General features: G+C 42.8%; 1 protein-coding gene across 2 annotated transcripts in view; it reads right to left on the reverse strand.

Moving 5' to 3' along the window:
• Positions 1 to 25,183, reverse strand: part of copb2 (COPI coat complex subunit beta 2) — a 33,166-nt gene that overhangs the window by 5,896 nt on the left and 2,087 nt on the right. For both annotated transcript variants that reach the window (XM_083781266.1, XM_083781267.1), the window contains exons 2-17: positions 23,596 to 23,733; positions 22,908 to 22,994; positions 22,414 to 22,540; positions 22,080 to 22,228; positions 18,433 to 18,579; positions 17,994 to 18,093; positions 16,478 to 16,620; positions 14,584 to 14,783; positions 13,432 to 13,542; positions 12,748 to 12,836; positions 11,716 to 11,822; positions 11,140 to 11,283; positions 10,450 to 10,580; positions 6,871 to 7,078; positions 895 to 1,005; positions 49 to 263 (exon numbers count right to left, since the gene is read on the reverse strand). In XM_083781266.1, the coding sequence (XP_083637392.1) occupies positions 49 to 263; positions 895 to 1,005; positions 6,871 to 7,078; positions 10,450 to 10,580; positions 11,140 to 11,283; positions 11,716 to 11,822; positions 12,748 to 12,836; positions 13,432 to 13,542; positions 14,584 to 14,783; positions 16,478 to 16,620; positions 17,994 to 18,093; positions 18,433 to 18,579; positions 22,080 to 22,228; positions 22,414 to 22,540; positions 22,908 to 22,994; positions 23,596 to 23,733 (2,207 nt within the window). The remainder of the gene's footprint in view (positions 1 to 48; positions 264 to 894; positions 1,006 to 6,870; positions 7,079 to 10,449; positions 10,581 to 11,139; positions 11,284 to 11,715; positions 11,823 to 12,747; positions 12,837 to 13,431; positions 13,543 to 14,583; positions 14,784 to 16,477; positions 16,621 to 17,993; positions 18,094 to 18,432; positions 18,580 to 22,079; positions 22,229 to 22,413; positions 22,541 to 22,907; positions 22,995 to 23,595; positions 23,734 to 25,183) is intronic.

Below are 25,183 nucleotides of genomic sequence, written 5' to 3' on the forward strand. Positions count from 1 at the left end.
CACCCTCGAGTGTATTGCTTAAGTGAATGTCTCTCTATCTATACTCACTTCCCCTGTAGAAAGTAGGTCATGAAGGCGACGTTGTTCTTCCCGTCTCTCTCCGCCCCCTCGGCCAGCTTGGCAACCATGGAGGCGTTCCCTGAGGCCGTAGCCAATAGGAGCAGACCGCCGTAGTCCTGGGCGTGGTGGAGGCACTCCTGAGCCAGAGCGAACTGGCACTTCGTTATGGAGAGTTCTGCTAGCTGCTTCCACTTCTGTTCTGACTGGAATACACATATATACTTCGTTATGGAGAGTTCTGCTAGCTGCTTCCACTTCTGTTCTGACTGGAATACACATATATACTTCATTATGGAGAGTTCTGCTAGCTGCTTCCACTTCTGTTCTGACTGGAATACACATATATACTTCATTATGGAGAGTTCTGCTAGCTGCTTCCACTTCTGTTCTGACTGGAATACACATATATACTTCGTTATGGAGAGTTCTGCTAGCTGCTTCTGTTCTGACTGGAATACATATATACTTCATTATGGAGAGTTCTGCTAGCTGCTTCCACTTCTGTTCTGACTGAAATACATATATATATATACAAATTAATATACCGGTACATGAATACACATTAATATACATGAATACACATTAATATACATGAATACACGTATACACTTAGTGATGGAGAGTTCTGCTAGCTGCTTCCACTTCTGTTCTGACTGTAGAAATAAATACGTATACATACACACATATATACATACATACACATTAATACAAAAACACAATGTTACCTCAGCCTCTACAGCCAGACTATCTTCTTCGATAGATTATTGATTACTTCAGTCTCTACAGCCTGGTAGGCTATCTTCATTAATAGATTATAGATTATAGATTGATTACCTCAGCCTCAACGGCCAGCTGGTAGGCTATCTTCAGCTCTCCCAGGTTCAGAGAGAGTTCAAATCGATGCTCAGGGTCTGTGGAAACGGCTAGGGCCTGTTGTTTGAAACCCTGGAATTATAAACAATATGTTTAATACAATAACTGTTGTTATAAACCCTTAATTCATAAACAATATGTTTAAAACTGTTATTATAAACACTGTAGGATACAAATGATCAATAATATTTTAATTAAAATGTGAACACATCATACGGTTAGGTTGACAGTTAAAGTCCTACTATTTGTCACATAGGTTTTGCTGCATTTGAGATTTGTTCTCTGCATTTGACCATCTGGAGCGGAATCATTTCTGTAGTTGATCATTTTATATATCGTTACTGTCAGGAGGAAACCTGAGGGCAACACTCATACAACCATACCCATGTACCTGTCTAAATACTTCCTTAATGTAAACGAAGTCCACACCCACAACACCAGAGGGAGTGCAACAAACCATGTACAACCCAGATTCGGCACAAACAAGGGACTAAATTCTTTTCGCTCCTATGCCACCAAAATGTGGAACGCCCTACCAACAGTCATTAAGACATGTGAATCCCTTGACTCCTTCAAAACCGCTCTCAAAGGGTACCTATGGATGGCTGCAATTCGAAACTGGCCTCTGTAAAATCTGAATCCCCCCACCCCATTTCCCTCACTGTATATTGTATATTTTCCCAGTGCTTGTATATTTTCCCTTTTTTGCTTCCCATATGATGAATTCCTGTTCTGTTCTTTAGCTACATAGAAATGTCTATTTGTATGTCTCTAAATGGTTGTATGTCCTTAAATGTTTTGATGAATTGAACAATGTGGACCCTGTTGTAAACAAGTGTAATGCTTAATTGGGTCGTCCACTCACAGTTGACAGTCTTTGTATTGAGTTTGTGCTTAAAATGTACTGTAAATTCTACAAACTGTTAATAAATATTTCAATCAATCAATCAAAAACCAATACAAACTGTATCACCCTACTGCAAAAAACAGCCATAAGGATTGTAAATGGGGTTGACTATATTCACCGCACCAAGGAATTATTTGTAAAATGTTGTGCTTTGAAATGTAAGGATTTAGTTGATTTAAAAACATTACAGATACCGTTTAGAGGTAAAAATGAAAACACTTCCAGACTGTATCCAAGGGTTGTTCCCAATGAGAGAGAGCATGTTATTCACTCAGAGGAAAATGTATGTTTAAACAAAAAAAGGAAAGGATCAACATGAGAATGTAATTGTATAACGATAAAGGGTGTGAAGGAATATACTGTAGATGTGATGATGAACTTAGAGACTGTGGAGCTAAAGATAAACTTAAGAAGGTATTCAAAAACAAAGTATTAAATATCTACACAGAGTAAAGGCTCAAATCAAGTGGCCATAGTGCTATGAAGTGTCATTTGTTTATTTTGTGAAAATGTTACTACTGTGACTATTATTAGCATATTGTTTTTGCTTGTTTTTTTAGAAAGAAAATAAATAAATAAAAGGCATGTAAGAACTTTTATTTTATTTATTTTACTTTATTATATTACATTGCTCAGTTGAAATAAGACACATGAACTGTTTTTGGTTGAAAACCTGTAAAAGGGGTATACATAAATATTTTTATTTTTATTATGTTAAGTTAAATGACAAAAGGTTAGACGTAATAAGCCTAGGCTTCAGTCTATACCTTTTTTTCCAGAATAAAATAATAATAATAAAATAAACTAAGAATATCTTTTGTATGGGAAAAAAACCCGTCAAAAAACCTCATAACTCCATTTTGGAGTTTTTTTATAGCATAAATCAGTGCTATTGAACACCCTTTACGTTTGTGTGTCGTTTTGAAAATATTGAACCAAATGGAAAACTGCTTTGGACAAAACCTCTTAACTCCATTGGACCCTCAAACTGTCTGCTAAAGCAGCTAACTCCACCACCTCTCCCCCTCTCATGGAAGCAAATTGACAATATATAAAGTCACAACACCAACTTTGATGAGGCTGAATTGCTTTGTTTTAACCCATTCTGACCGGGCACCCATTTTGGTGTTGGCATCATGTTATGCTTTAGCTATTTAAAAATAGCAGATCTACAAGCTCATATCGCCTTACCGAGTGGCGCGATACGAGCTTGTAGGTCTGCTATTTTTTGAAAAATCAAAGAACGACTGACATTTTTAGAATCTGATCTCAGGTCAGAATGGGTTAATCAGACCAGTGTGTGTCCGGCGGAAACCTCGTATGAATCTGATCTCAGGTCAGAATGGGTTAAAAGATATAAGGTTCTTTATTTCCTGAGAAATGAACATTTTGGAGTTATGAGGTTTCCTCCTGACAGCAGAGATATACACTATATAGTAGGCCTGTCAAAAAAACCCGATTTGAGTTAGAATCGCGATTCTAATGCCGTCCGATTCAGAATCGATTCTCATTTTCCAAAAACCGATGGCCTGGGTTTCTGCATAGTGCATTTACTACCAGCTAAGCTAAGCCTGCCAATTGTATTTATTTTACACCTGTTTTAATACTAATGTATTGTTCTGGTATTGAGTGAGAAGAGATTTTGTAACTTTTGTACTGGTTCAAATTTGTTGTCTGCTTTCATGCGAGAAGACTGGAGTAGATCATGCTAAAATTCTATTTAATTGTTTTTAATAAACTGCTTTAGAATCGAAACAAAATCTTTTTTGAATCGAGAATCGGAAAAATCGAAAAGATCGTTTTTGAATCGAATCGTCACCCCAAGAATCGGAATCGAATCGAATCGTGGGACACCTACAGATTCGCAGCCCTACTATATATAGTGCTGCTATGTCTACATAAAATGATATCTAAGTTACATAAGTTGAGCCTTTGCATACGCCTTTAAGGTCGTCAAAGCTAGAAGATTGGGAGTGAGTCTGTAGTTCTGACTGCAATGGGAAGTTCATTCCATAGTTTAGATGGGGAGTGAGTCTGTAGTTCTGACTGCAATGGGAAGTTCATTCCATAGTTTAGATGGGGAGTGAGTCTGTAGTTCTGACTGCAATTGGAAGTTCATTCCATAGTTTAGATTGGGAGTGAGTCTGTAGTTCTGACTGCAATGGGAAGTTCATTCCATAGTTTAGATTGGGAGTGAGTCTGTAGTTCTGACTGCAATGGGAAGTTCATTCCATAGTTTAGATTGGGAGTGAGTCTGTAGTTCTGACTGCAATGGGAAGTTCATTCCATAGTTTAGATTGGGAGTGAGTCTGTAGTTCTGACTGCAATGGGAAGTTCATTCCATAGTTTAGATTGGGAGTGAGTCTGTAGTTCTGACTGCAATGGGAAGTTCATTCCATAGTTTAGATTGGGAGTGAGTCTGTAGTTCTGACTGCGATGGGAAGTTCATTCCATAGTTTAGATTGGGAGTGAGTCTGTAGTTCTGACTGCAATGGGAAGTTCATTCCATAGTTTAGATTGGGAGTGAGTCTGTAGTTCTGACTGCAATGGGAAGTTCATTCCATAGTTTAGATTGGGAGTGAGTCTGTAGTTCTGACTGCGATGGGAAGTTCATTCCATAGTTTAGATTGGGAGTGAGTCTGTAAACCTCAGTAAAACCTCCAGGAAGTTGAGTTTAAAGTGTTACACAGTCACCTGTTTCTCCAGGGAGTAGTTTAAGGTGTCACACGGGTACCCGTTTCTCCAGGGAGTAGTTTAACACATTGATTGCTAACTGTTGAAATTCTACTCAGGATTGCTTCTGCTAAGCGATTAACATTGGACTTTTTAACTTTTTAGGGGCCCACAGCGAGGGGCCTCTTATAGCACATCGCACATTGCATAAATCAAAAGGAAGCCAAACTAGTCCACTTCAATTTAAAAAAAAAAATATGATTCTACCATCTTCCATTCTGGAGATATTGACCTTTTTCTAAAACCTGCTTTTCACTGCACGCTGCTCTTTTGAAAAAACAGCAGAGATATGGAAGGTTGAAGTTGACAGACATTGACAGACAGATATAAAAATGAACACAAATAATATCATATACATACTACACACTGAATGAAAGCCCTGAATGTCTACTTTTAGGAGGAAAACAAATACACATGGTCCCATGTATAGTTTGTCAGTAATTGGCTGTTGAATGCAGCTTGCGCCCACCAGAGAGGATTTCAGAAAATGCATGGACCTGAAGAACCATTATTCACAAAATAAGGCCTATAGCGACATGTACATACTATATACCGTATGAAACAGAAGACTCTCTGCTTTCATAAGAAAAATACTTCTACTGTAATAATAATGAAAAGCACACCCCTGTGAAGTGAGCAGTGCAATGTTGCACTGCTCACTTCACAACATTGCACTGCTCACTTCACATGGGTGTGATTTTTATTATTATTACAGTATTAGTTTTTTTCTTATGAAAGCAGAGAGTCTTCTGTTTCATACGGTATATAGTATGTACATGTCGCTATATGCCTTATTTTGTGAATAATAGTTCTATAGGTCCATGCTTTCTCTAATCAGACCAGTGTGTGTCCAGTGGAAACCTCGTATGAATCTGATCTCAGGTCAGAATGGGCTAAAGTTCTCTCTGAAAAAGAGAATTTTATAAATGAAATGGATTCAATAGTCTAGTATTGACAAACAGTATATGGGATATGTGTATTTTATTTGTTTTCCTCCTAAAATAGAAAAATAGAAAAATAGACATTTAGGGCTTTCATTCAGTGTGTAGTATGTATATGATAATTTATTTATGTTTATATCTGCCTGTCATGATAACGTCATGATGATGATGATTCTATGCACATATGTGATCATTGTCTCAGTAAACAAAATCAACAGATCGTTTGATAGCATAACAGTGACTTGAGAGGTTGACATGTCTGGACATGAACCACAGGAGCGACTCAACTCGCAGTGGGGGGGGGGGGTTCCACGACATGTCTGGACATGAACCACAGGAGCGATAAGCGTAGCCCGGCTGGCTGTGATTTCGACAAAATGACAGACAACACGATGGCTTCCGCAGCTTAGGATTGTATTAGTTATCCATTACAAACGGGTCGATTACGTCCCAGACGCCTTATCACTGCAATTGGCTGGCGAAGGCGCTATGGCGATTATGGTGATCAACTGCCGAGAATCTTTTTTCCGAGAATGAGAGTAGCATTGCAAACTGCAAAACGATCGATCGCAACTCGCAGTGTGGGGGGGGTTCCACGGTGTGATATCTGCTAGCCTAGTATACTGCTTCTTTGTCCAAACATGGCTGACGCGACGGCGAAAAAAAGACAGTTGGTCAGATGTATACTGCTTCTCCTATGGCGGTCCTTCGAGAATACGTCATTCGTTTCGCGTATACCTGTCCGTGTGCGTGAAATGGCGATCGACCGTTGGAGATTATTCTTGGTTTATATACGGGTTTATATTTCCGAGAATGAGGCGGCAGACCGGTGAGTTGTCGTTGGAAAGAATTAGAGAGGGCTGTGTCGAGTGGATCTGTGTGAATGAGTGGGGGGGGGGGGGAAGAAACTGTAATGCGATGGAGAGATGCCTCGGGAGAAACCATGTAGAAACAGGAGGGGAAGGGTAATCGAGTGTATTCACAAATTTCACACACACTAGAAAATGGGTAGCTCCATTTTAGATCCCCTGATCTGCGTTGGTCTATGCCGTGTGCAGGACGGCGATGCCGCCTCCCCAGTACGTCGTAATGGATACGGCATGCCTGGAATGTGGTTAGACCAGGCCTCTTTTCAGGAGGTGGGGGGCTTTAAACTCCCGGATCTCATAGCGGATCTTTCTGGAGATGAACGGTGTTACATTATGTGTTGTCCGGGCGTCAGAGAAGTTGATGTACAGTATACAGTAAAAACACCAATAAAACGCTTTAGAGCGTGATGCGCAGACGGCGCTCGAGATTAATAAAACGCTTTAGAGCGTTTTGCGCAATCGATGAGTTAAGGTGTTACACGGGTACCTGTTTCTCCAGGAAGTGTGCCACCCTGGTGCGCTGCTCCTTGGGGATGGTGGGAAGGACCTTGTCGGCCATGCTGAAGTCTCGCCTCATCACGGCCGTCTGGTACTCCAGAACCGACACCAGCAGAGAATACGACACGATGTTCAGCTCCTTGTCCCCGAGGTAGAGGCGGTCGTCTTTAGGGATGTAGCCCAGGAGATACATGGTCCTATACAACACAACCAGAAGACACATGGTGCTTAGCCCAGGAGACACATGGTCCTAAACACAACCAGAAGACACATGGTCCTTCAACACAACTAGAAGACACATGGTCCTAAACACAACCAGAAGACACATGGTCCTATACAACACAACCAGAAGACACATGGTCCTTCAACACAACCAGAAGAGACATGGTCCTTCAACACAACCAGAAGACACATGGTCCTTCAACACAACCAGAAGACACATGGTCCTTCAACACAACCAGAAGACACATGGTCCTTCAACACAACCAGAAGACACATGGTCCTTCAACACAACCAGAAGACACATGGTCCTAAACACAACCAGAAGACACATGGTCCTACACAACACAACCAGAAGACACATGGTCCTTCAACACAACCAGAAGACACATGGTCCTTCAACACAACCAGAAGACACAGGGTCCTAAACACAACCAGAAGACACATGGTCCTAAACACAACCAGAAGACACATGGTCCTAAACACAACCAGAAGACACATGGTCCTAAACACAACCAGAAGAGACATGGTCCTTCAACACAACCAGAAGACACATGGTCCTTCAACACAACCAGAAGACACATGGTCCTTCAACACAACCAGAAGAGACATGGTCCTTCAACACAACCAGAAGACACATGGTCCTTCAACACAACCAGAAGAGACATGGTCCTTCAACACAACCAGAAGACACATGGTCCTTCAACACAACCAGAAGACACATGGTCCTTCAACACAACCAGAAGACACATGGTCCTTCAACACAACCAGAAGACACATGGTCCTTCAACACAACCAGAAGACACATGGTCCTTCAACACAACCAGAAGACACATGGTCCTAAACACAACCAGAAGACACATGGTCCTACACAACACAACCAGAAGACACATGGTCCTTCAACACAACCAGAAGACACATGGTCCTAAACACAACCAGAAGACACATGGTCCTAAACACAACCAGAAGACACATGGTCCTAAACACAACCAGAAGAGACATGGTCCTTCAACACAACCAGAAGACACATGGTCCTTCAACACAACCAGAAGACACATGGTCCTTCAACACAACCAGAAGACACATGGTCCTTCAACACAACCAGAAGACACATGGTCCTTCAACACAACCAGAAGAGACATGGTCCTAAACACAACCAGAAGACACATGGTCCTAAACACAACCAGAAGACACATGGTCCTTCAACACAACCAGAAGACACATGGTCCTATACACAACCAGAAGAGACATGGTCCTTCAACACAACCAGAAGACACATGGTCCTAAACACAACCAGAAGAGACATGGTCCTTCAACACAACCAGAAGACACATGGTCCTTCAACACAACCAGAAGACACATGGTCCTTCAACACAACCAGAAGACACATGGTCCTTCAACACAACCAGAAGACACATGGTCCTTCAACACAACCAGAAGACACATGGTCCTAAACACAACCAGAAGACACATGGTCCTAAACACAACCAGAAGACACATGGTCCTAAACACAACCAGAAGACACATGGTCCTTCAACACAACCAGAAGACACATGGTCCTTCAACACAACCAGAAGACACATGGTCCTTCAACACAACCAGAAGAGACATGGTCCTTCAACACAACCAGAAGAGACATGGTCCTTCAACACAACCAGAAGAGACATGGTCCTAAACACAACCAGAAGAGACATGGTCCTTCAACACAACCAGAAGACACATGGTCCTTCAACACAACCAGAAGAGACATGGTCCTTCAACACAACCAGAAGAGACATGGTCCTTCAACACAACCAGAAGACACATGGTCCTACACAACCAGAAGAGACATGGTCCTTCAACACAACCAGAAGAGACATGGTCCTTCAACACAACCAGAAGAGACATGGTCCTTCAACACAACCAGAAGAGACATGGTCCTTCAACACAACCAGAAGAGACATGGTCCTACACAACACAACCAGAAGAGACATGGTCCTTCAACACAACCAGAAGAGACATGGTCCTTCAACACAACCAGAAGAGACATGGTCCTTCAACACAACCAGAAGACACATGGTCCTTCAACACAACCAGAAGACACATGGTCCTTCAACACAACCAGAAGAGACATGGTCCTTCAACACAACCAGAAGAGACATGGTCCTTCAACACAACCAGAAGAGACATGGTCCTTCAACACAACCAGAAGAGACATGGTCCTTCAACACAACCAGAAGAGACATGGTCCTTCAACACAACCAGAAGAGACATGGTCCTTCAACACAACCAGAAGAGACATGGTCCTTCAACACAACCAGAAGAGACATGGTCCTTCAACACAACCAGAAGAGACATGGTCCTACACAACCAGAAGAGACATGGTCCTTCAACACAACCAGAAGAGACATGGTCCTTCAACACAACCAGAAGACACATGGTCCTACACAACCAGAAGAGACATGGTCCTTCAACACAACCAGAAGAGACATGGTCCTTCAACACAACCAGAAGAGACATGGTCCTTCAACACAACCAGAAGAGACATGGTCCTTCAACACAACCAGAAGACACATGGTCCTTCAACACAACCAGAAGACACATGGTCCTTCAACACAACCAGAAGAGACATGGTCCTTCAACACAACCAGAAGAGACATGGTCCTTCAACACAACCAGAAGAGACATGGTCCTTCAACACAACCAGAAGAGACATGGTCCTTCAACACAACCAGAAGAGACATGGTCCTTCAACACAACCAGAAGAGACATGGTCCTTCAACACAACCAGAAGAGACATGGTCCTTCAACACAACCAGAAGAGACATGGTCCTTCAACACAACCAGAAGAGACATGGTCCTTCAACACAACCAGAAGACACATGGTCCTTCAACACAACCAGAAGACACATGGTCCTTCAACACAACCAGAAGACACATGGTCCTTCAACACAACCAGAAGAGACATGGTCCTTCAACACAACCAGAAGACACATGGTCCTTCAACACAACCAGAAGAGACATGGTCCTTCAACACAACCAGAAGAGACATGGTCCTTCAACACAACCAGGAGACACATGGTCCTACACAACACAACCAGAAGACACATGGTCCTTCAACACAACCAGGAGACACATGGTCCTACACAACACAACCAGAAGACACATGGTCCTAAACACAACCAGGAGATACATGGTCCTACACAACACAACCAGAAGACACATGGTCCTAAACACAACCAGAAGACACATGGTCCTATACAACACAACCAGAAGACACATGGTCCTTAGCCCAGGAGATACATGGTCCTACAACACCTCTACAGAGTAATAGACCATGGTTATTTGTATTGTATTGTTTTATCCTCACCTGTCCAGGTGAGCGATGGTGACGATCTCTCCTCCTACGAAGTAGTTGAGTCTGTTGACAGACGAGGTGTAGATGAAGCAGTCTCCAACCCAGAGACCCGTTTTCACAACCTCCTGGATTTCACCTTGAACCTGAAGACACAACAACACCCTGTTACTACAACGCAGAGACCCGTCTTCACAACCTCCTGGATTTCACCTTGAACCTGAAGACACAACACCACCCTGTCAATACACCACCCTGTCAATACACCACCCTGTCAATACACCACCCTGTCAATACACCACCCTGTTACTCTACAGAGTAGATACACCACCCTGTCAATACACCACCCTGTTAATACACCACCCTGTTACTCTACAGAGTAGATACACCACCCTGTTAACCCATTTAGACTTAAGTTCGATTCTACAAATGTCTTCTAAATCCTGAGTTTTCTGAAAAACTTTTTTTTCTATGTCAGTGGTTCTCAAACAATTTCATGTCAAGGACCTCCAAAAATATATGTATTTGGCCGCCGACCCCCATCTGAAAATATGTTGTTCCAGGGACCCCCCAGAAGCAAAGATTTGAGTTAAAAAAGGCTTAAAGGGGTGGGGTTAAAGGCTTAAAGGGGTGGGGTTAAAGGCTTAAAGGGGTGGGGTTAAAGGCTTAAAGGGGTGGGGTTAAAGGCTTAAAGGGCGGAGTTACCTCGAAGGCGTCCTCGATGCCGTCCTCCGTCACTCCCTCGTTGTTCTCCTGAGACGAAGACACTTTATCTGCACAGTAACGCAGGATGAAGAACGACTCCTCTGTGGCCATGCAGACCAGCTCCCCCGAGTCACTCCAGAAGATCTACAAGACCATAGAGAACATTACATTACAGACCAGCTCCCCACTGTCTGACCAGAAGATCTACAAGACCACACATAACATAACATTACATTACATCCTCTGTTACAGTCTATGAACGGGAGCCACCCCCCGTTCGAGTCAAAATAAAAACCAACTAAGAAGAAGGGGGGGGAAGTCCCGCCTCATTGTCAGGGCCAGCCAATGGCCAGCTGGGCCCAAACGGAGCCAGCCAATGGCCAGCTGGGCCCAAACGGAGCCAGCCAATGGGCCAGCTGGGCCCAAACGGATCTAGAAAGATGGCGATTTACAATTCAAGGACTGACAGGCTTCATTTTACGTCCATATAAGACCCGGAGAACATATCTTTTTCAGTCTATGGTATAAACACATGTATAAACACATATATAACATGTATAAACACATATACCGTACATGTTTGGGCTGTATCTCGATGCGGCGGACCAGCTCCGTGTTCTCCCAGTCATAAAAGGCCAGACCGTTCACTGACCTCACCCCGAGAAGGAACCCTCCGTAGATACCTGCATGCACACACACCACACCACACCACACCACACACACACACACAACCACACACACACACAACCACACACACACACACACACACCACACACACACACACACACACACACACACACACACACACACACACACACACACACACACACACACACACACACACACACACACACACACACACACACACACACACACACACACACACACACACACCACACACACACACACACACACACACACACACACACACACACACACGCACACACACACACACACACACCACACACACACACACACACACACACACACACACACACACAACCACACACACATTTATATCCACATGTGCATGTCCAAACATTGTGTACACTCACCCTAGTATAAAATAGTATTATATCTGTTGTCATAGCAGCACTCGGTTTAACCACCTGTCCGTCTCTCTGTCTGTGTCCGTCTCTCTGTCCGTCTGTCTGTCTGTCTGTCTGTCTGTGTCTCTTTTGTGGCCATATATGGAGTCCTCCTTACTTCTACCTACCTACGGTCACACCAGAAAGCTTTACTGCGATTAAAACAAATCCTGCTGCACATTGTCGGAAAGTGCACTTGGTTTGGCAGGTGTGAAGCTTCATTAGAATCCTCATGCGCATCAAAGAACCGCATTCTACTCCGCCAAAAGATTTTTGCAATCCGCAGCAAATAAAGGAAATGAAGCAAACAATGTGGCGGGTGAGGAGCTGAACACAGTTGGAGACGGAGAAGGCATATTTCACGCAGCGCAAAGATGTCCCGTTACCGTGGATAGACGTGGTCTTGCTGCGGTTATACGGCGCAGTGTGAATGCAAAAACCGCAGCAAATTAAATATGCAAGAATCCCAACGTCTCCGCCCAATCGCATGGAGTCTACCTACGTCGTCCCTTCTCCTTACCTTCTGCACCAAAGTCTGGTTTGAACGTCTTCTTCTCCTTGAAGTTTTTGAAGATTTTCACCAAGCTGCTGCTCTCCCTGATGGCATACCTTTAAAATATAAACATAACATGACACCATACCTTTAAAATATAAACATAACAACATGACATCATACCTTTAAAATATAAACACAACAACATGATTAGGATTGATTTTAAAATTATTGTACTTGTCTATAAAGCTCTCAATGGTCTCACACCTTCCTACCTACATGACTGCCTGCCTAAATATGTCCCAAACCGCCCCCTAAGGTCTTCCACTGCTGGCCTGCTCGCGTTGCCTAAAAAAATGGCAACTAAAAAATACGGGGAAGCAGCTTTTTGCTTCTACGGGCAGTCGGCATGGAACAAGCTCCCACTGTACCTTCGACAGCTCAAGACCCACTTCTACAACATTGCTTTTAATTGATCTTTTATTTTTTGTTATTCATGTCCTCACTGTATTGCATTACTGCTTGTTTTTTAATGTCGTTGCCTTGCTTTTCTTTTATTCTCCATTGTTCTGTAAAGCACTTTGAGCTGCATTTCATGTCATGAAAGGTGCTATACAAATAAAGTTTTATTATTATTATTATTATGACAGTAATCAATCAAACAATCAGACAGAAATACAACAGTAATAGTAATAGAGTATTAATACTCACTCAGATGAGTCGTGGGCCCAGACAAACTCCTGAGCAGAACCGAAGCTCTTGTTCCTCAAAGCCATCGCTGTGTAGATGATGTACTCTCCATCTCCACACACTACCACGAACCTATGAGCACACACACACACACACACACACACACACACACACACACACACACACACACACACACACACACACACACACACACACACACACACACACACACACACACTTAACATCTTTATTTGTATTCACATTTTACAAGAAATTTCTTGAACACAAACAATAGTGGATGCGCAAACTTGAGAAAACTCTACAACAAGTGCTTCAGGTACAGATCACGGGTACAGAAAGCATCGCCTTCTCCATATATGGCGACTGCCAATTATTGCAGACACTGAACAGAATGTTGCCGATGCCTGATCAGCTCTCGGCTTATTGGGCATGTCTGCAATCTGCAGGCCCCTCACCACTGATTTGTGGACATTACCGAGGCTTCCAAATATGAACACAAGTAGTTTACATCTGTAGCCAAGCTGTATAATAGCATCCTTAAGACGCTGGTACTTAACCAACCACACACACACACACACACACACACACACACACACACACACACACACACACACAATATGCACATTTTAATAATCTAGGGTTTGTAATGGACCAGATTTTCGGGCTCTATCCCTAGGGGTAAGGGGGTAGTTATTCCATTGGGGTTGTGTAGGATGGTCTGCCCATGTCTTTGACAGCAGAGGGGTAGGTTAGGGGTAGGTTTAGGGTATGGGGGTACCCATGGGGGTAAGGGGGTGGTTATTACCTTCCGTTGGGGTTGTGTAGGATGGTCTGGGGGTAGTTATTACCTTCCGTTGGGGTTGTGTAGGATGGTCTGGGGGTAGTTAATAGTTATTACCTTCCGTTGGGGTTGTGTAGGATGGTCTGGGGGTAGTTATTAGTTATTACCTTCCGTTGGGGTTGTGTACATAGGATGGTCTGGGGGTAGTTAATAGTTATTACCTTCCGTTGGGGTTGTGTAGGATGGTCTGGGGGTAGTTAATAGTTATTACCTTCCGTTGGGGTTGTGTAGGATGGTCTGGGGGTAGTTATTAGTTATTACCTTCCGTTGGGGTTGTGTAGGATGGTCTGGGGGTAGTTAATAGTTATTACCTTCCGTTGGGGTTGTGTAGGATGGTCTGGGGGTAGATCTCACAGCTGCCCATGTCTTTGACGGCCAGAGGGAGTCTCTCTCCGTCCTTTATCTCCGTGTCGCCCATGGCCTTCAGGTTGGCCTGCTGGACCTCGCTGTGTTTGGCCCAGATTATCTTACCGTTGGTGTCCATGGACATGGCTGGCTCCTCTCTGCCCAGCTGTTAAAACACATTATGTTACTGTTAAAATACATTATATTACTGTTAAACACTGTTCATCGACATGGCTGGCTCCTCTCTGCCCAGCTGTTAAAACACATTATGTTACTGTTAAAATACATTATATTACTGTTAAACACTGTTCATCGACATGGCTGGCTCCTCTCTGCCCAGCTGTTAAAATACATTATATTACTGTTATAATACATTATATTACTGCTAAACACTGTTAAAATACATTATATTACTGTTAAACACTGTTCATCGACATGGCTGGCTCCTCTCTGCCCAGCTGTTAACCCATTCTGACCGGGCACCCATTTTGGTGTTGGCATCATGTTATGCTTTAGCTATTGAAAAATAGCAGATCTACAAGCTCATATCGCGCCACTCGGTGGCGCGATACGAGCTTGTAGGTCTGCTATTTTTTGAAAAATCGAAGAGCGACTGACATTTTTAGAATCTGATCTCAGGTCAGAATGGGTTCATCAGACCAGTGTGTGTCCGGCGGAAACCTCGCATGAATCTGATCTCAGGTCAGAATGGGTTAAAATACATTATGTTACTGTTAAAATACATTATATTACTGTTAAAGGAGAATTCCACACTAAAAGGCTTTCTTACCTTTCTTTGTAGTTGTTACGTCCCCATCAAAGAGGTCCAGGTGTTATTTTGTGCAAAAGCTCCTTATTGGCTATTTCCCCTACCATAAGCCCTAAATGAATTGCATTGAATTGAATGGGATGTATGGGGTGTTGTGCTAAATCGCTTATTTCCATCGCTCAAAATTATATATTTTTTGTATATATCCTCTCTTCATAATGTAAATAATAACCCAAGCGGCACACTTTACTACTTCTTTCGATGGAAATAAGCAAATTAGCACAACACCCCATACATTCACATTCAATTCAATGCAATTCATTTAGGGCTTATGGTAGGGGAAATAGCCAATAAGGAGCTTTTGCACAAAATAACACCTGGACCTCTTTGATGGGGACGTAACAACTACAAAAAAAGGTAAGAAAGCCTTTTAGTATGGAATTCTCCTTTAAAATACATTATACCCGACTTTACGATAATAAGGGACAGTATGTCGGGACACGCTGTTGTCATGTTGATAAGCTTCATGTTGGGCAGCAGCAGTGCCGGTCTGCAAAGCTTTGAAAACAAACTCAAGCACAGCGGCGAATGGGAAGAGTGCAAAGCATCCAAAGCATGCCCTTTTACAACTTTTACTTTTTATTTCGCTTCACATCTGAAACGGAGAAGCCGAACCATTTGTGTCAGGTTATCTCAGTAGTAAACTCCTGTCCTCCTCCTCCCAGCAGAAAGCAGCATGGAATCCTCCCTCGTTTGAGTAAGGACGCGCTGTGATTGGCCACAATGGCTAGTGCTGTGATTGGCCAGTAGCCACTTTGAGTGGCAGTCGGTGGGAAATGCTCTCGCCACAGAATGTACTAGTATTCTGGCCATAATAATCATTCTGGGCGGCCCCGGCTGTTGGTACGCAGAAGCGCTTCCCGGCGCTTGATTGACAGCGCATTTTGAATTTTGACGACGCATGCGCACTGGCGCAGCGCTTATGTGCAGCCCTGTCTATATAATAATAATACCAGTAATAATAATAATAACCACCTTGATGATGATGCTACCTTCATCTATATAATAATAAAACTAGTAATAATAACCACCTTGATGATGATGCTACCTTCATCGTAGCCCAGCGCTACGTTGTTGGATCCTCTGAGCCCACTGACGCACCAGACTCTCTCCATCCCATAGTTCAGAGTGCTCTCCAGACGGTATGTAGAGCTGTGCCAGATACGCACCGTACCTTTAATAATAATAATAATAATAATAAAACTTTATTTGTATAGCACCTTTCATGACATGAAATGCAGCTCAAAGTGCTTTACAGAACAATGGAGAATAAAAGAAAAGCCAGGCAACGACATTAAAAAACAAGCAGTAATGCAGTACAGTGAGGACATGAAAAATAAAAAATACAAGATCAATTAAAGGCAATGTTGTAGAAGTGGGTCTTGAGCTGAGCTTTAAAAATGTCTACAGAGGCTGCCTGTTGAAGGTACAGTGGGAGCTTGTTCCATGCCGACGGCCCGTAGAAGCAAAAAGCTGCTTCCCCGTATTTTTTAGTTGCCATTTTTTTGGGCAAAGCGAGCAGGCCGGCGGTGGAAGACCTTAGGGGGCGGTTTTAAGAACACAAGGGGGGGGGGGGGGGGGGGGGGATTAATTCTGTACTGGCCATATATGGAGTGTGTTCTGAGTGTACAGGGTTTGATGAGGTCAGATTAACATGTCAGAACAGGTCAGCTCCATATATGGAGATCTACGGGTAGCAGTGTCTTGAGTGTACAGTACAGTACAGTACAGTACAGTACAGTACAGTACAGTACAGTACAGTACAGTACAGTACAGTACAGTACAGTACAGTACATATGCATAGTTTAATAATATAGATATTCCACCGTTATGTTCTTAGCTTACCCATGTTTCAAGCTGCAACCATTTGTGATTATTTTAGGTGTTTTTATGCTGTGTTCCCTACTGTATGTAATGTTATGCTGTGTTCCCTACTGTATGTAATGTTATGTAAATGTATTCCACTGTTTGACTGTCTGTTTTTATGCTGTGTTCCCTACTGTATGTAATGTCATGTAAATGTATTCCACTGTTTGACTGTCTGTTTTTATGCTGTGTTCCCTACTGTATGTAATGTCATGTAAATGTATTCCACTGTTTGACTGTCTGTTTTTATGCTGTGTTCCCTACTGTATGTAATGTCATGTAAATGTGTTCCACTGTTTGACTGTCTGTTTTTATGCTGTGTTCCCTACTGTATGTAATGTCATGTAAATGTGTTCCACTGTTTGACTGTCTGTTTTTCTGTTTTGTGTTTCCTGTGAGGACTGCGGATGAAAATTAGCAATTTAGCAACTGTGCTATATCCTGTATTTACGTCCATGTGACGTCCATTAATATGCATCGTCCTGTCCAAATAAACCAATAGAGTAAAAGGCCCAGGTAGGGTAGCTGTGTTGCTCATCCCACGGACACGCTGTACCTCGTTGTAAAGGTGACAAAACAACAGATTAAAGGGGTGTCTGTGTGTGCGCGCGTGCGTGCGTGTGTGTGTATGTTCGCGTGTGTGTGTGTGTGTGTGCGTGCGTGCGTGCGTGTGTACCGTACCATCCTCTGATCCGGTGATGATGATTGGTAGTTCAGGATGGAAGGAAACACATGACACATTCTGGGCGTGGCCTTCCAGGGTCTGAACGCACGTCTTGTTCTGAAAAGATCATAAATAATCCTTTATTAACCTTTTTGAGCGGAATCCCCTTTCGGTGGTTACATACATTGTTATAATTTAGCTATTGAAAAATAGCAGATCTACAAGTTCATAGCGCGCCACCGAGTGGCGCGCTATGAACTTGTAGGTCTGCTATTTTTGAAGAAAATCGAAGAACGACCAACATAGAAACATAGCTTTTTAAGAAAACTGTCAGGATGTAGAAGACATTTTTATAATCTGATCTCAGGTCAGAATGGGTTAACATTAATATATGTAATAGTTATGATGTAATGTTTACCTGGGTTAATATTAATATATGTATTAATATATTCCTACCTGGTAGTCCCAGATCTTGACCAGGCGATCGTCGGCTCCAGAGATCAGGTACGGTTTGTCTCCTCCGCTGTAATAATCTATACAGTTCACCCCTTTATCGTGACCTTCTAGGGTGAAGTTAGGAGAGGAGGAGCCAAGCTGCCACACCTGGGGAGAGAGACACCGGGTTACTATAGAGAGAGAGAACACCTGGGGAGAGAGACACCGTGTTACTATAGAGAGAGAGAGAACACCTGGGGAGAGAGACACCAGGTTACTATAAGCCAAATTCCAATACCGCAACTTTCACACTCGCTCACTCCCCTCGCGTCCTCCACTCGCTCCTCGGCTCCGCCCCAAGCGAGGAGGAGAGGATTCGATGCGAGGACAGAGTGGTGGTCAAATTTTCCTCTAGAATCGGAATGTACTATGCTGTCATTTCAAAGCGACGGCACATTCCTCGATCACTAATGACGTGTATCAATTCAATTCAATTCAAAGGGCTTTATTGGCATGGGAAAACATACGTTTACATTGCCAAAGCAAAAGTGGTGGAACAATACAGTGTCACACAGCTGGATCACTGGAACTCCGAACAGAGCCGTACAGTCTACAGAATAGACAATTCATCATTTTGTGCATGTAACCGAGGCCAATGTGTATGTATTGGTAACATGTGCAAGGCAAGGCTATTTATTCCTGAAATAGTGAATAAGCGCCAGGATGCGCACACGTATAAATCACAGTCAGTCCTCCTGAGCAGGGCCTGGCTGTAAACAAGTTCTTGAGCTTAGTCCAGTTACCCTGGGTAAACATAGTACCTTTCCTTAGTCCAGTTACCCTGGGTAAATATAGTACCTTTCCTTTCCTTAGTCCAGTTACCCTGGGTAAACATAGTACCTTTCCTTCCAGTTACCCTGGGTAAACATAGTACCTTTCCTTTCCTTAGTCCAGTTACCCTGGGTAAACATAGTACCTTTCCTTTCCTTAGTCCAGTTACCCTGGGTAAACATAGTACCTTTCCTTTCCTTAGTCCAGTTACCCTGGGTAAACATAGTACCTTTCCTTTCCTTAGTCCAGTTACCCTGGGTAAACATAGTACATTTCCTTTCCTTAGTCCAGTTACCCTGGGTAAACATAGTACCTTTCCTTTCCTTAGTCCAGTTACCCTGGGTAAACATAGTACCTTTCCTTAGTCCAGTTACCCTGGGTAAACACAGTACCTTTCCTTTCCTTAGTCCAGTTACCCTGTGTAAACATAGTACCTTTCCTTTCCTTAGTCCAGTTACCCTGGGTAAACATAGTACCTTTCCTTTCCTTAGTCCAGTTACCCTGGGTAAACATAGTACCTTTCCTTTCCTTAGTCCAGTTACCCTGGGTAAACATAGTACCTTTCCTTTCCTTAGTCCAGTTACCCTGGGTAAACATAGTACCTTTCCTTTCCTTAGTCCAGTTACCCTGGGTAAACATAGTACCTTTCCTTTCCTTAGTCCAGTTACCCTGGGTAAACATAGTACCTTTCCTTTCCTTAGTCCAGTTACCCTGGGTAAACATAGTACCTTTCCTTTCCTTAGTCCAGTTACCCTGGGTAAACATAGTACCTTTCCTTTCCTTAGTCCAGTTACCCTGGGTAAACATAGTACCTTTCCTTTCCTTAGTCCAGTTACCCTGGGTAAACATAGTACCTTTCCTTTCCTTAGTCCAGTTACCCTGGGTAAACATAGTACCTTTCCTTTCCTTAGTCCAGTTACCCTGGGTAAACATAGTACCTTTCCTTTCCTTAGTCCAGTTACCCTGGGTAAACATAGTACCTTTCCTTTCCTTAGTCCAGTTACCCTGGGTAAACATAGTACCTTTCCTTTCCTTAGTCCAGTTACCCTGGGTAAACATAGTACCTTTCCTTTCCTTAGTCCAGTTACCCTGGGTAAACATAGTACCTTTCCTTAGTCCAGTTACTCTGGGTAAACATAGTACCTTTCCTTCCAGTTACCCTGGGTAAACATAGTACCTTTCCTTCCAGTTACCCTGGGTAAACATAGTACCTTTCCTTCCAGTTACCCTGGGTAAACATAGTACCTTTCCTTTCCTTAGTCCAGTTACCCTGGGTAAACATAGTACCTTTCCTTTCCTTAGTCCAGTTACCCTGGGTAAACATAGTACCTTTCCTTTCCTTAGTCCAGTTACCCTGGGTAAACATAGTACCTTTCCTTTCCTTAGTCCAGTTACCCTGGGTAAACATAGTAACTTTCCTTTCCTTAGTCCAGTTACCCTGGGTAAACATAGTACCTTTCCTTTCCTTAGTCCAGTTACCCTGGGTAAACATGGTACCTTTCCTTTCCTTAGTCCAGTTACCCTGTGTAAACATAGTACCTTTCTTTCCTTAGTCCAGTTACCCTGGGTAAACATAGTACCTTTCCTTTCCTTAGTCCAGTTACCCTGGGTAAACATAGTACCTTTCCTTTCCTTAGTCCAGTTACCCTGGGTAAACATAGTACCTTTCCTTTCCTTAGTCCAGTTACCCTGGGTAAACATAGTACCTTTCCTTTCCTTAGTCCAGTTACCCTGGGTAAACATAGTACCTTTCCTTTTTTCCTCCTCTGACGGTCTTTGCAAATAACGGACACTATAACAGGAATTACAATTTACAATTTACAATTTAGGCATTTAGCAGACGCCTAAATTGTAAATTGTAAATTTACAATTAGGTATAGTCTCTCTGACTTACATATTCAGTTCAGTCCACATATAAATAAATACATTTTTGTCACCGTCATTCATAGCAGTCTGTCAGTCTGTGCATTCAGGCATGCACAGAGATAAATTAACTATAGCTTTTGAGGTGCGCACAATATAGCCGGCCTAATTTATGTATACTACTTTTATTATGCTTATATCACACATGGCTTGTTGTGGACCCTTCACTTTCACATAAGTAGGCTAGATAGGCTACTTTATCATTCTGAAGCTCTATTCATTCAGTGAAAATGTGTCTCTTCAACAAACAGCAAAGCTTTTTAGTGTGTGTGCAGTTTGTGCACGCACGCACAGTGCGTGCATGTGTGTGTTGGGTCAGCTACTCAGCCGGCTGACAGTACCTTAATGGTCCTGTCCAATGAGGCTACAGTACCTTAACACTTACAGCACGTAGGACGCCTGAGAACGTCATAGGATAGAGTAGAGTAGAGTTCTAAGGACGTCTGAGGACGTCCTAGCGACATCCCAGCGACGCGGGGCGAGATATTAATATTCAGAATTTTTCCTATTTATTTTTTTGGCATTTCGCTTTTCGCTTGCCGTATGCTAACGCTCAGTGCAACTATTAGCTTATTATTGACTCCCACGTTAGCGAGACGGAAAGAATGACTCGTATCTCCTAATCCAGGGCGCTCTCCGTGGTGATGAATAGAGCGATATGCTGGCGCTTATTTTCTGCTCCTCATCCGTCTCTCCCGCAAAATATGAACGCTTTTTGGAGCGTAAAACAATATATTAAGATGATCGGGGATGTTGAGGTCACTTTGTAAAGTCAACTTTTTTAGGAAAGTGTTTCCGGTTCATGGCTTTCAAAGTAAAAGCGATCAGACACCTCCGGTATTCTATAGCCTATATTTTGAAGGCAGTCGGCGTACTCAATGTGTTAATGGTCCTGTCCAATGAGGCTACAGTACCTTAATGGTCCTGTCCAATGAGGCGGAGGCGAACTGGTTGTTGTCTTTGGGGTTGATGACGATCTGCATCACGTAGTGGGTGTGACCCTCGAACACCTGAGAGACGGTCCACTTCTTGTCCCAGTCCCACAGTTTGATCAGCATGTCATCTACACGCACACACACACACACACACACACACACACACACACACACACACACACACACACACACACACACACATACACAGTTTATATGTATAGTTTCATTATATAGATATTCCACTGTTACGTTCTTAGCCTACACATGATAACTACTCGTTATGTATGTGATGTAGGTGATATATTAAACTCACCACTAGAGGTCAGGATGTAGGGCTGCGTGGGGTGAACTGCGATACATCGGATGTAATCAGAGTGAGCCTCAAACATGTGAACTCTCTCCAGGGTGTTGTAGTTGAACACACGGATCTGCATGTCGTCCTGAAATCGGTACATTACATTAGCATGTTACTAGCATGTTGAAAACGGTACATTACATTAGCATGTTACTAGCATGTTGAAAACGGTACATTACATTAGCATGTTACTAGCATGTTGAAAACGGTACATTACATTAGCATGTTACTAGCATGTTGAAAACGGTACATTACATTAGCATGTTACTAGCATGTTGAAAACGGTACATTACATTAGCATGTTAACAGCATGTTGAAAACGGTACCGAGTGAGCTTGTAGATCTGCTATTTTTCAAAAGGTAAAGTGTAACATAATGCTTTAAAACACCATAATGGGTTAATAGCATGTTAAACAGATAGATATCATATTAGAAGAAGGTCGTGAACTCACCGCTCCCGTTATCACCCAGTTCTTCCTGGCCACAAACTTGGAGGCTCTCACTGGGAGATCACACACCTCGAAGGTCTTCACCAGAGTCTGTGGAAGGACAGCGTTAGTTATGGTATGGGACAGTTTCTCTATCACAGCTTGGTATGGTAAGGGACAGTATCTCTCAGTGCCTCTCCAGTGCCTTTCCAGTGTCTCCCCAGTGTCTCCCCAGTGCCTCCCCAGTGTCTCCCCCAGTGCCTCCCCAGTGCCCCCCCCCAGTGCCTCCACAGTGTCCCCCCAGTGTCCCCCCAGTGTCCCCCCCAGTGCCTCCCCAGTGTCTCCCCCAGTGCCCCCCAGTGTCTCCCCAGTGTCCCCCCAGTGTCTCCCCAGTGCCTCCCCAGTGCCTCCCCAGTACCTCCAGTGCCTCCCCAGTGTCTCCCCAGTGCCTCCCCAGTGTCTCCCCAGTGTCTCCCCAGTGCCTCCCCAGTGTCCCCCCAGTGCCTCCCCAGTGCCTCCCCAGTGCCTCTCCAGTGTCTCCCCCAGTGCCTCCCCAGTGCCTCCCCAGTGCCTCTCCAGTGTCTCCCCCAGTGCCTCCCCAGTGTCTCCCCAGTGCCTCCCCAGTGCCTCCCCAGTGCCCCCCCAGTGTCTCCCCAGTGTCTCCCCAGTGCCTCCCACGTGCGTGCGTGCGTACGTGCATGCATGCGTGTACCTGTGTCTCGTGGTTCCACACACACACAGATCCGTTGTAAAGCGAGGCTAACATCCACGGCTCGGTGGGATGGAGGTCGACGCTCTTGACCCGGTCTGACCTCGCCGTCAACCTCCTCTTGATGTCCAGCCGGAGAGGCTGAAAACACGGAAACCATTCATCACTGCACTGATCCAGACGGAATGGATCTACCATTATGATACCATTTATTAAAACATGGACACCATTCATTAATACACTGATCCAGACGGAATGGATCTACCATAGCATTTATTACACTGATCCAGACAGAAGACCAAATAAACAACAACACTTTAGAAACAACACCAAATAAACAACAACACTTTAGAAACAAGACCAAATAAACACTACACTTTAGAAACAAGACCAAATAAACACTACACTTTAGAAACAAGACCAAATAAACAACAACACTTTAGAAACAAGACCAAATAAACAACTACACTTTAGAAACAACACCAAATAAACAACAACACTTTAGAAACAAGACCAAATAAACAACTACACTTTAGACACAAGACCAAATAAACACTACACTTTAGAAACAAGACCAAATAAACACTACACTTTAGAAACAAGACCAAATAAACAACTACACTTTAGAAACAAGACCAAATAAACAACTATACTTTAGAAACAAGACCAAATAAACAACTACACTTTAGAAACAAGACCAAATAAACAACTACACTTTAGAAACAAGACCAAATAAACAACTACACTTTAGAAACAAGACCAAATAAACAACTACACTTTAGAAACAAGACCAAATAAACACTACACTTTAGAAACAAGACCAAATAAACAACTACACTTTAGAAACAAGACCAAATAAACACTACACTTTAGAAACAAGACCAAATAAACAACTACACTTTAGAAACAAGACCAAATAAACAACTACACTTTAGAAACAAGACCAAATAAACAACTACACTTTAGAAACAAGACCAAATAAACAACTACACTTTAGAAACAAGACCAAATAAACAACTACACTTTAGAAACAAGACAAATAAACAACTACACTTTAGAAACAAGACCAAATAAACAACTACACTTTAGAAACAAGACCAAATAAACAACTACACTTTAGAAACAAGACCAAATAAACAACTACACTTTAGAAACAAGACCAAATAAACTACTACACTTTAGAAACAAGACCAAATAAACAACTACACTTTAGAAACAAGACCAAATAAACAACTACACTTTAGAAACAAGACCAAATAAACAACTACACTTTAGAAACAAGAACAAATAAACACTACACTTTAGAAACAAGACCAAATAAACAACTACACTTTATAAACAAGACCAAATAAACAACTACACTTTATAAACAAGACCAAATAAACAACTACACTTTATAAACAAGACCAAATAAACACTACACTTTAGAAACAAGACCAAATAAACAACTACACTTTAGAAACAAGACCAAATAAACAACTACACTTTAGAAACAAGACCAAATAAACTATACTTTAGAAACAAGACCAAATAAACAACTACACTTTAGAAACAAGACCAAAATAAACGACTACACTTTAGAAACAAGACC

The sequence above is a fragment of the Protomyctophum parallelum genome (genome assembly GCF_964188405.1).
Source record: "Protomyctophum parallelum genome assembly, chromosome: 14".
NCBI lineage: Eukaryota > Metazoa > Chordata > Actinopteri > Myctophiformes > Myctophidae > Protomyctophum > Protomyctophum parallelum.